Source organism: Ranitomeya imitator, chromosome 1 (assembly GCF_032444005.1).
Source record: "Ranitomeya imitator isolate aRanImi1 chromosome 1, aRanImi1.pri, whole genome shotgun sequence".
In the NCBI taxonomy this organism is placed as follows: Eukaryota; Metazoa; Chordata; class Amphibia; order Anura; family Dendrobatidae; genus Ranitomeya; species Ranitomeya imitator.
Genome location: NC_091282.1, coordinates 246,172,063 through 246,183,662, shown reverse-complemented (window position 1 = coordinate 246,183,662; position 11,600 = coordinate 246,172,063). Strand labels below are relative to the sequence as shown.

General features: G+C 43.5%; 1 protein-coding gene across 2 annotated transcripts in view; it reads right to left on the bottom strand.

The window, feature by feature from the left end:
• Positions 1-7,018: 7,018 nt before the first annotated feature.
• Positions 7,019-11,600, bottom strand: part of ACAD10 (acyl-CoA dehydrogenase family member 10) — a 97,205-nt gene continuing 92,623 nt past the window's right edge. For both annotated transcript variants that reach the window (XM_069755060.1, XM_069755054.1), the window contains exon 21: positions 7,019-7,930. In XM_069755060.1, the coding sequence (XP_069611161.1) occupies positions 7,796-7,930 (135 nt within the window). In that variant the 3' untranslated portion in view covers positions 7,019-7,795. The remainder of the gene's footprint in view (positions 7,931-11,600) is intronic.

The following is an 11,600-nucleotide window of genomic DNA, read 5'->3' as shown; positions in this document are numbered from 1 at the left end:
ATACAAGAGATGTTGCGTTTAGGGGTCATTGAAGAGTCAGATAGTCCCTGGGCATCCCCCGTAGTGTTAGTGCCCAAGAAGGATGGGACTACACGGTTTTGTGTAGATTATCGTAAGCTCAATGAGAAAACAGTGACGGATGCGTATCCCATGCCGCGTGGATGACTTGTTAGACCGGCTGGCAGGGGCAGATTCCCCTTAGTCCTGATGCTATTCCCAAGTCGGCATTTGTCACCCCGTTTGGCTTATTCCAGTTTCGAGTTATGCCATTCGGGATGAAGACTGCCCCGGCGACCTTCCAGAGGCTGGCTGACCGGCTTCTGGATGGTCTCCAGGACTATGCGTGTGCCTACCTGGATGACATCACCATCTACAGCGCGACATGGGAAGAGCATCTAAATCACCTAGAGACAGTATTAGACAGGATCCACAAGGCCGGAATCACCCTGAACCCAAACAAGTGTCACGTGGGCAAAGCAGAGGTTCAGTATTCAGGGCATTGGGTGGGAAGTGGGAAACAGAGACCAGAACCAGCCAAGATTGAGGCCATAGCCAAATGGCCCACCCCACGCACTAAAACCCAGGTCATGGCGTTTCTAGAGACAGCGGGGTATTACAGGAAATTCGTTCCCAATTACAGCAGCGTAACCAAACCCCTCACTGATCTGACCCGTAAGAACCAACCCCGCCAGGTAACCTGGACCCCAGAGTGCGAGGAAGCTTTCCGCCAGCTAAAGGACGCCCTCACCAATACCCCTGTATTGGCCGCACCCGATCCAACTAAACGTTTCCTGGTTCACACAGACGCTTCTATGTTTGGATTGGGGGCAGTACTAAGCCAAGTCGGGCTGGACGGCCAAGAACACCCGGTAGCTTACCTGAGTCGGAAACTACTGCCCCGTGAAGTGAGCTATGCGGCCATCGAGAAGGAGTGCCTGGCAATAGTATGGGCACTCAAAAAGTTACAACCATATTTGTATGGACGACAGTTTTCCCTCCTAACGGACCATAATCCCCTAGTCTGGCTTAATCGGGTCTCCGGAGACAACGCCAGATTACTGCGGTGGAGTTTAGCCCTACAACCTCTGGACTTCACCATCCACTACCGACCCGGCAAACAAAACGGTAATGCCGATGGACTAAGTCGGCAAACGGAACTCGTACCAACCCCATAAACTTCGGTCATCCCCAAACCGATCCGTTAAGGATCAGACTGTGTATGCCGATCGCGTCGCTGAAAGGGGGAGCCGTGTTACAGAACCCCCAACACCAAGAATATGTTATGCAGTATATGTATATATAATAGTTTCCATGTGAAATTCATCAGTCCACAGGCTGCGCCCCTGGACAAGATATTCTCTTTCTGACCTCCCCCCACCTTTGTAATTCCCACAGTAAATATTGGCAGGCTCCGGCCCCCTGCAGCTATTGTAATGTAGGTCTGGCCTGCTGTGTTCCTATTGGCCTGCCCTGTGTATCTGTGTTATATATTCTGTGTGCTGTAAATAAAGGTGGTTCTTTTAGACTGGAAATACGTGTAGAAGCAGTCAGCTTTTATATGCTCTCACGTAACCAAGGAATTCCAGCCAGCGTCCTTCATTTAGAATCCAGCAAAAGCAGAGTGGACCTCCTGAAACACGGGGTGGTACTGAAAGAGGTACCCGAGCTTGGTAGACCCTGTTACAGGTGCTATTGGGCTTATTGATAGATTTGGGGCATTGTCGGGGCTGATGATAAATTGGAGTAAGTCTATTTTTTCAAGGTTGATGATGTGGAGGATGAGGGGAGTGAGCCGCTGGAGGAGGGGCGATTGAGGGTGGCAAGTCACTTTAAATACCTTGGTATATGGATCTCGATGCCTGTGGCGGACTACATACATAAGAATCTGACTCCGATCTTAAGTATTCTTAAGGCAAAAGTGGATGCTTGGATTAAGTTGCATTTATCTGTGGTAGGCAGGGTGAATCTCATCAAAATGATTCTGATGCCGAAAATCCTATATGTTCTTCATAACGCGCCAGTTTGGATACCGCGGGGAAAATTTTGGCAGAGTAACTCCCTGTTTAGAAATCTGGTATGGGGGAGACGTCACCCACGATTCAGGCTAGAGACGCTTCAGCGGCCCAAGGATGAGGGGGGCTTGGCATTGCCTAACCCTGAAGTATATGTTCTGGCAGCCCAGAGTCAGCACTTGAAGGGCTGGTCGTATGAGGGATCGTCCAGCGCGGTACAGCAATTGATGGAAAAAGTGACAAACAGAAGACCGGTAGTGCAGTGTCTAGAGGATGGGTCTTTGGGGGCCCTGGGGAAGTCGTATCCCACTATATTTTTGATAGGTAAGTTGTGGGGTAGACTGAAACACATACGTGGGGTTAAGGGTCTGACCAGGTTCTCCCCGATATGGCATAATAATAACTTACCTGAATTTGTGGCACTGGGGGTATTACCAGAATGGCAGACAGTGGGAATTCAATATGTGTATCAGATAATTGAGCAGGGAGAGTTGAAATCCTTTTCTCGAATATCAGTATTTGCGGTTGAGGCACGCATTTGGAGCTCAGAATAGGGACAGAAATGCCAGTACTCAAAGGGATATTGTGTTGGAATATGTGTGTGGTGAGGGGACTACTAGGGGGGTTATTTCTACTCTTTATTAAGACTTGCTGCATACTTACCTTTTTGGGTATCCGATCACGGCAAGAGCCAGGTGGGAGAGAGATGTGGGCCCAATGGAGAATGAAACTTGGGAATTGGTGCTGGAATGGGTACCAAGGCTGTCACTGAGCGAACCGTATAGGCTTTCACAACTCTATGTGAGTCTATAAATCTCTGGAAGTATTGTTCAAGGCAGGTTTGCGTGATGACTCTGAATGCCCGAGGTGTAGGTCCGCAGATGCTGACATATTTCATATGATGTGGACATGTCCGAGACTGGCTGCTTTTTAGTTGGTGGTTTTGAGTCGAGTGGAAGGTGCGTACAAATGTATGGTGCCAAGAGACCCGATAGTGTGCTTGTTGGGATGCGTGGATGAGATTGGAGTGGATAACAATCTGAAGACATCCATTGCCAGATTACTGTTTATGGCTCGAAAGGTAATAGCGCGAAATTGGATTAAGGATGAGCCGCCTACAAGAAGGGAATTCCTTCAGTATGTAAAACAGGGCCTGATATTAGAATAAGGGATTTATAAGAAAAGAGGGAAAATAGAAACCTTCGACAAATTGTGGTCTTCGTGGCTCACCATGGGATAGGTTCACTATAAAAGAAGGGTGTATAATATGAGGCATGCAGATCTACATGAGATGATAGTAACTCTATAATCCTGATGGTTAAGTTATTAAAAGAGGTGGGCTGTCTGTTTGGGAGGGGGTGGATTAAGTTGTTAATGGGGGGGGTCTGTTTTGGGGTGAAACCTCTGTATTGAAATATAAGAATGTAACAAGTTAATTTTCATGTGATCCTAAATAAAAATTTATTTGAGTTAAAAAAAAAAAAAAAAAAAATCGGAAGAACAGTTGTGGAATTGCATTTTTTGCAATTTCACCGCACTTGGATTTGAAAATTCGTCCCACAAAAAACAAGCCCTCACATGGCCATATTGATGGAAAAATAAAAAAGTTACGGCTCTGGGAAAAAGGAGAGCGAAAAAAAAACCACGAAAACAAAAAAGCGCTCCGTCTTGAAGGGGTTAAATATGATTGGCTAATTCTGATCACAGCTACATCCCCAACTATAAAATTATAGGGTGTTTACACTTATTCAACCACACTATTTTAACCCCTTCATGACCGGGGGATTTTTCGTTTTTCCGTGTTCGTTTTTCGCTCCCCTCCTTCCCAGAGCCATAACTTTTTTATTTTTCTGTCAATTTGGCCATGTGAGGGCTTATTTTTTGCGGGACGAGTTGTACTTTTGAACGACATCATTGGTTTTAGCATGTCGTGTACTAGAAAACGGGAAAAAAATTCCAAGTGCGGTGAAATTGCAAAAAAAGTGCAATCCCACATTGATTTTTTGTTTGGCTTTTTTTGCTAGGTTCACTAAATGCTAAAACTGCCATTATGATTCTCCAGGTCATTACGAGTTCATAGACACCAAACATGACTAGGTTATTTTTTATCTAAGTGGTGAAAAAAAATTCCAAACTTTGCTAAAAAAAAAAAAAAAATTGCGCCATTTTCCGATACTCGTAGCGTCTCCATTTTTCATCATCTGGGGTCGGTTGAGGGCTTATTTTTTGCGTGCCGAGATGACGTTTTTAATGATAGCATTTCGGTGCAGATACGTTCTTATGATCGCCCGTTATTGCATTTTAATGTCGCGGCGACCAAAAAAACGTAATTCTGGCGTTTTGAATTTTTTTCCCGCTACGCTGTTTAGCGATCAGGTTAATACTTTTTTTTAATTGATAGATCGGGCGATTCTGAGCGCGGCGATACCAAATATGCGTAGATTTGATTTTTTTTTTATTGATTTATTTTGATTGGGGCGAAAGGGGGGTGATTTAAACTTTTATGTTTTTTTTATTTTTTTCACATTTTTTTAAACTTTTTTTTTTTAACTTTTGCCATGCTTCAATAGCCTCCATGAGAGGCTAGAAACAGGCACAGCACGATCGGCTCTGCTACATAGCAGCAATCTGCTGATCGCTGCTATGTAGCAGAATTGCACGTGTGCTGTGAGCGCCGACCACAGGGTGGCGCTCACAGCGACGGGCAATCAGTAACCATAGAGGTCTCAAGGACCTCTATGGTTACCATTCACAAGCATCGCCGACCCCCGATCATGTGACGGGGGTCGGCGATGACGTCATTTCCGGCCGCCCGGCCGGAAGCGGTAGTTAAATGCCGCTGTCTGCATTTGACAGCGGCATTTAACTAGTTAATAGGTGCGGGCAGATCGCGATTCTGCCCGCGCCTATTACGGGCACATGTCAGCTGTTCAAAACAGCTGACATGTCCCGGCTTTGGTGCGGGCTCACCGCGGAGCCCTGCATCAAAGCAGGGGAGCCGGCATCGGACGGTATAGTATGTCCGATGCCGGTAAGGGGTTAATTTTGTTATTTTTATTCTCCCTCTGAACATTTTTCAGTTTGATTCTCAATTGATTTCTACAGATTTTGGGTGACATTAAGGCTATGTGCACACGTCAGGATTTCTTGCAGAAATTTCCTGAAAAAAAAACCAGACATTATCTGAAAGAAATCTGCGTGCGTTTTTTTTCGAGTTTTGTGCATTTTTTTGCGTTTTTTTTTCCAGAGGTTCCTAATGCAAGAATATAGTGGGAAATGCGCAAAAAATCCGCAAAATTAATGAACATGTTGCGTTTTTTACCGTGATGCATTTTTTTTCGTGGAAGAAAACTCAACATACGCACAAAAATTGCGGAATTCATTCTAAATGATAGGATGCATATGTATGCGTTTAAGCGTTTTTATCGTGTTTTTATAGCGAAAAAACGCGAAAAATACTGAACGTGTGCACACAGCCTAAAGATAGAAAAAGTTCTAAAATTATTCTTCTTTGAAGAACCTGACATTTTAACAGGGTTAGGCCTCTTTCACACGTCCAGATAATTCTGGTACCGGAGAAATCGGTACCGGGATTATCAGTGTCCGTGTGCTCATGTAGCACATCAGTGTGGCACACGTGCGGCAGCCGTGTGCTACCCGTGTGCCGACTGAGGACCACACGGACCGTGCAGGAGACAGCGCTACAGTTAAGCGCTGTCCCCTGCGTGCGGTGTTGAAGCAGGTATTCACACCTTCTTCCCAGCAGCGTTCGCTGGAGAGAAGGAATGAAAATTTTTTTTTATTTTCCCTTAAAAATGAAGTTTGTGCGTCCCCTCCCGCCTCCCATCCCCTGTGCCCCCCCCCCCCTCCCGCTTGCCAGGAAATACTCACCGACACCCAGCTCCAGCGATGTCTCCTCTCAGCTGTGTGAGCGGTCACGTTGTTCCACTCATTACAGTGCGCATATTCCTCACTGTAATGAGCGGCACCACGTGACTGCTCACACAGGGCCTGCTGCCGGCGCTGAGAGGAGACATCGCTGGAGCTGGGTGTCGGTGAGTATTTCCTGGCAACTGGGGGGGAGGGCGCACAAACTTTACTTTTAAGGGAAAAAAAAAAAGAGTTTTCATTCCTTCTCTCCAGCAAACGCTGCTGGGAAGAAGGAATGAATACCGGCTTCAGCACCACACGCGGGGGGGACAGCGCTTACTGTAGCGCTGTCCCTCCTGCAGGCGGTACGTGCACACGGAGGAAAGTGCACACTGTTCTCCGTGTGCACGTGTGCGGGACGCTTTGCGGACCGTGCTGCCGGAGAAAAACGGACATGTCTCCGTGTTTTCAACACGGACACACGGTCCGTGAAAACACAGAGACATGTGCATAGACCCATTCATTTGAATGGGTCTACGTGTGTCAGTGTCTCCGGTACGTGAGAAAACTGTCACTACACGTACCGGAGACACTGACGTGTGAAAGAGGCCTTATGTAGACTTTTTATACCCATTGTAGTAAAACCTCTTAGTGTAACAATATTAAGCAGTATTGAACGTCGTTACTATCAAAATCAACACTGCCACAAATACCTCATAAACATATATTTTTTTTTTTGCCAAAAAATGTAGTTTTTCAATAAAAGAAACAAAAAGTGTTATGAATCATTATTGTATCCTGGTCAGACGCCACTCACTTAGCCAAACCAGATTTCCACTTTGCACTGACGAGGGGCAATACGCCGAAACACCGTGTCTGCAAAGTGAGATTCTGGTTTGGCTTTTATCCTAAATCATGTGACAAGGCTCGTTAAAGGGTCGACATTGACTGTTAGGATTGCTACTTCCTATAGGTGGCACTAGAGTTCTAGTCCTCTTTCTCTCTGAAGAGACAATGCATATTTCCCAGAGGAGCATTGCGACTTTAAGTCTCCTCATCTCGACATGCTTATCATGTCACTCTCCGCAAGGAGAAACGATACTTCTTGGATCCTGAATAATAAACTAAGAAATATATATTTTTTGCATTTTTATTGCATTTTTAGTGTCACAAGTAATAGTTATTCAATGTAATAACAATTATTGCATAATTATGTATAACAATTATTCAATCCAAAGAGCAACATAGAAAATCCATGGTTAAAACTACACACAAGTGCACATTTAAGAGTGTAGGTTTTTTTTCTTAGGCACTTAATGATACTCAGAAAAAAAGGCAATAGAGTCAGAATTTAGAAACCAACATCAATACATGTTCTTATGTACGGTATGTAGGTATTTACTTGCTTAATTTTAGCCATATAGCCTTCAAAATTTATTTTTTCACAGTTTTTTTTAAGGTTATGGTACTTTTTTGTGACTGATGTTTTTTTTTTAATCCTGTATCATTATGAGGTGTATTGCTAGAATAGTAAACATGTGACTAATGAGGTATTCACATTTTCCCTAGTCATGGTCAGAAAGCAGACTGATGCCCAGACTGTCCGCGGGGTCTCCTGATCCGAACTCGAGAGCCATATAGACATGTATGAGACTGTCAAGTTCCAGTCAGGAGACATGGGGACGATCCGTACATTCTCGGTCCATACTCGGCCCATCACACATAGATGCGTTAATGCTGCATAAGTATAATAAAGGAGGCAAACTACAATAATAAAAAAAAGTAATTCTTTCTGATCAGTGTATATGTGCGTATCCTAACCCATAATCCAAATTTCAAGCAATTATTGTGGCGATTTTATTCCAAATGAATGAGACAAAAAGATTTTTCCAATTCACAGCTACAGATAGGATCTAATGTTTTAGCTCTATTTTAGCCACAGCAGCTCTGTGAACTTCATCAGGTCCGTCGGCCAAGCGCAGGGCCCGTGCCCAGGCATGAAACTGAGCAAGTGGGAAATCACTGCTGAGTCCTGCTGCCCCGAAAGCCTAAGGGATAAATAAATTCATGGTAAATAAAAGTTATACAACCAGAGAAAATAATGCGCAAAATAAATATTTGGCAGTTCATAGGACTTGCGTAAGTGATACTAAAATTGTTGTTGGCAACACTAATCCCTCTGTAGACAGAGAAGGTTCTGATGATAATATGCAGACTGTATGGGTACTGAACAGTTGTAGTTTGAATTGTACCATATAAAAGGGCTGTAAATGAGTGCCATTCAAGTTAATATAGTGTCATTCTAATTTAAAAAAAACGACCATCACATCCAAACATAGAATAAGTGTGAACAGGTACTGAACCTAGAGTCACCAACTCGTATACAGTTAAATAAACAAGGCAGCACACTGCGGTGCCAAAACATGCAAACATGGAAATTGAACTTCATTACTGCATTAGAAATATGAAAAAATGAGAGTGTTTAGCACATAAATTGGCCAATTCATGTGTACCTGGTAGCCACATTAAGGCATCTCTCGTATACCAGAACCTAGACTTTCCCTGCTGAGAATAAATTATTAAAATTTATTTAACTGTATACGAGTTGGTGACTCTAGGTTCAGCACCTGTTCACACTTAGTCTATGTTTGGATGTGATGGTCAGTTTTTTTAAATTAGTATTCATTAGCCTTCTGACTGAGCACTCCACCTCTAAGCCACAGGTGTTTGAATCGCAGCAGGTTCATTACCCCTCCACAGAGAGAGAGAGAGAGATTTTAGTCTAAGAAGAAGAATTCACAGTAGGTTCCCATTCAATTGAAGACGTTTATGCTCAGCGAGGAAAGGAAAGTCTAGGTCCTGGTATACGAGAGAGTTTGTATGTTCTCTCCGTGTTTGCGTGGGTTTCCTCCGGGCACTCCGGTTTCCTCCCACATTCCAAAGACATACTGATAGGAATTCTAGATTGTGAGCCCAATCGGGGACAGTGATGATAATGTGTGCAAACTGTAAAGCGCTGCGGAATATGTTAGCGCTATATAAAAATAAAGATTATTATTATTATTATGCCTTAATGTGGCTACCAGGTACACATGAATTGGCCAATTTATGCGCTAAATGTTCTAATTTTTTCAAATTTCTAATGCAGTAATGCAGTTCAATTTTCATGTTTGCATGTTTTGGCGCCGCAGTGTGCTGCCTTATTTATTTAAATATATTGTCATTCGGCGCTCTTCATCGGCAGAAATCTGCCGTGGAAACCCGAGTTCACACATAAGAGGACTTGAATTATATTACAAAGACAGCTCATCTAAAAATGAAGATAAATTCTTGCTAGTGACGGGCGGAATCATGGATGTTCTGGTCCGTCGGGTTCGGCAGAACATTTAAAAAAAAAAGTTTGGTTCATGGTACCCGAACCTGGACCCCATTCAAATCAATGGGGGCCTGAACATCAGGCGTTTCCTATCACGCTGTCATCTGCTGTGGTTCCCGCGCTTTGATACAGATGACAGCGGGTGACCCAGCAGCTCTGACCGGGGGTAAAAAGGTTACCGCAGGTCACAGGCGTCGGTCTCATGAGGGTACGATTCTCATAATCCTACACCTGGTCTCGCTGATTGCAGTGAGAGCAGTCGAGGCTGATAAGAGTATTCATCAGCCAGCGCCTGTGCAATAAATAAATAAATAAATAAATAATGTGCTGTCGCTCTATTTTTGCCAATCAGCTCACGTACACCTGATGAAGGCCCACAAGGCCAATACGTGTTGTGTTTTCTTATATCAGTTTTTATTGTCTATACACTCTTTTATTACGCTTATTATTGCTGCAACATAGCTAATAAAATAATATCCAATCCATCAGAGATATATGGGTTTTTTTGGTTATAAAACCCTTTTTATCAACAATGGGTTAAGGATCCTCGGAAGGAAGCTCCCTAAAATATCTTCCTAATTAATCAGCTCAAGTATAAGTTGACAGCTGCGGGCTGAAGCCCCCAGCTGTCAGCTATATATTGGCTGGTTCTCAAAACTAGAGGGGTGCCACACCTTAAAAAAGAAAAAAAAAGAAAAAAAAGGTGTCTTTCCTGAGAATATGAGCCCCAAGCTACCTGCTTTACCTTCGCTGGTTGTCAAAATGGGGGGAACCCACTCTGTTTTTTGTTAATCATTTATTTCAATTTTCATCGACTATGAACTCTGGACACCTTTTGACGTCAGGGCTCGGGATTAAAGCGGAGTTCTCAGGTTCAGCTCAGTGTCTCCTGGATTCACAGGTGGGCTGTCGCATCATACCACCACTCAGCTATGAATCCTGATGTAGCAGAGTTGGAGCACGTCGTGGGACATAAGAATTATGGTAGGACAAGTGAAGAATATGGTGTTTTATTATTTGTAATTTTACAGTAATAAATAGTTGAAAGAGGGTGGGGAGTGTTTCTTTCAAATAAAGGAGTCTGCTTTATTTCACTTAAAGGACTTTACTCTGTGTTTTTATTACTTTTGAATACAGGGTTAGTAATGGGGGTTGACTTATAAACTCCTCTCCATTACTAACCTGTGGGCTTGATGACATTACAAAGCTGACATCAACCCCACAAATATTACCCTACTTGCCATCCTCCCACCAGGGCAAGTGGAAAGAAAAAAAAAAAAAAAACCATGGCGTGGGACCCCACTATTTTTCTTAACCAACCAATATAAAGCTCACAACTGGGGGGCAGTCCACAGCTGTCAGCTTTATTAGTGTTGATTAGCAAAAATAGAGGGGCCGCACGTCATTTTTTTATTTATTGCACAGGTGCCAGCTGGTGCATACTCTCATCCGCCTCACCTGCTCTTGCTGCTATAAGCAAGACCAGGTACAGGATGATGAGAGTAGTACTCTCATTAGCTAATGCTTTTGACTGGCAGTAACCTTTTTACCGCAGGTCACAGCTGGTGGCTCACGCAATGTCATCTGTGTGACAGAGTGGGAACCACAGCACTCTGTTTGTCCCGCTGACAGAGATGACAACGTGGGAAACGCCAGATGTTTGGACTGGTTAACCCGAACAGTAACACGGACTTCAGGGAGAAGTTTGTGCACGGACACTAGGTGTTCAGTACGGACCCCGAACTTTACCCTTTGGGTTTGCCCATCCCTAATTCTTTCACCATAGTCAGTTAGCTTACATAAAGAAACCCTTAGGTCATGAGCAGTTTTATTTTAGCTTGTCTGAATCATGGACTATATTGCATTTTGTAGTTCAATTCAATAACAAACAAAAAAGTTATTACAAACATAAGAGATTGTCTCAAAATGCCAATCCCTCTCCAAATAGGTATATAGACATCATAGATCATTGCCTTGGACCCTCCTCAACTGTACACAGCTGACTGCTATCGATTAAGAGCAACTGCCATCAATTCAGCCCCACCAAATCTATATCTGATGTGATTCATGAGTACATGAATGGAAAGCTTGTAATGTGATGCATTACACATACATTTTATTCCTGGTGATAACAGCTGTTTGCCGGAGGTTCCAAAGTTCCACGAGCAGCAATAAGCTGTTCCCTAAAAGGGTTTTCCCACAAACAAAAGTTCATTTTAATCAATAGATCTTGGAACAATAATAATTTCCACAATTGGATGGGTTTACATTAAATGTTCCTGTGCTGAGATAATCTTATAAATGTGCTCCTGCTGTGTACTGTGTAATGTCTGTGTCTGACC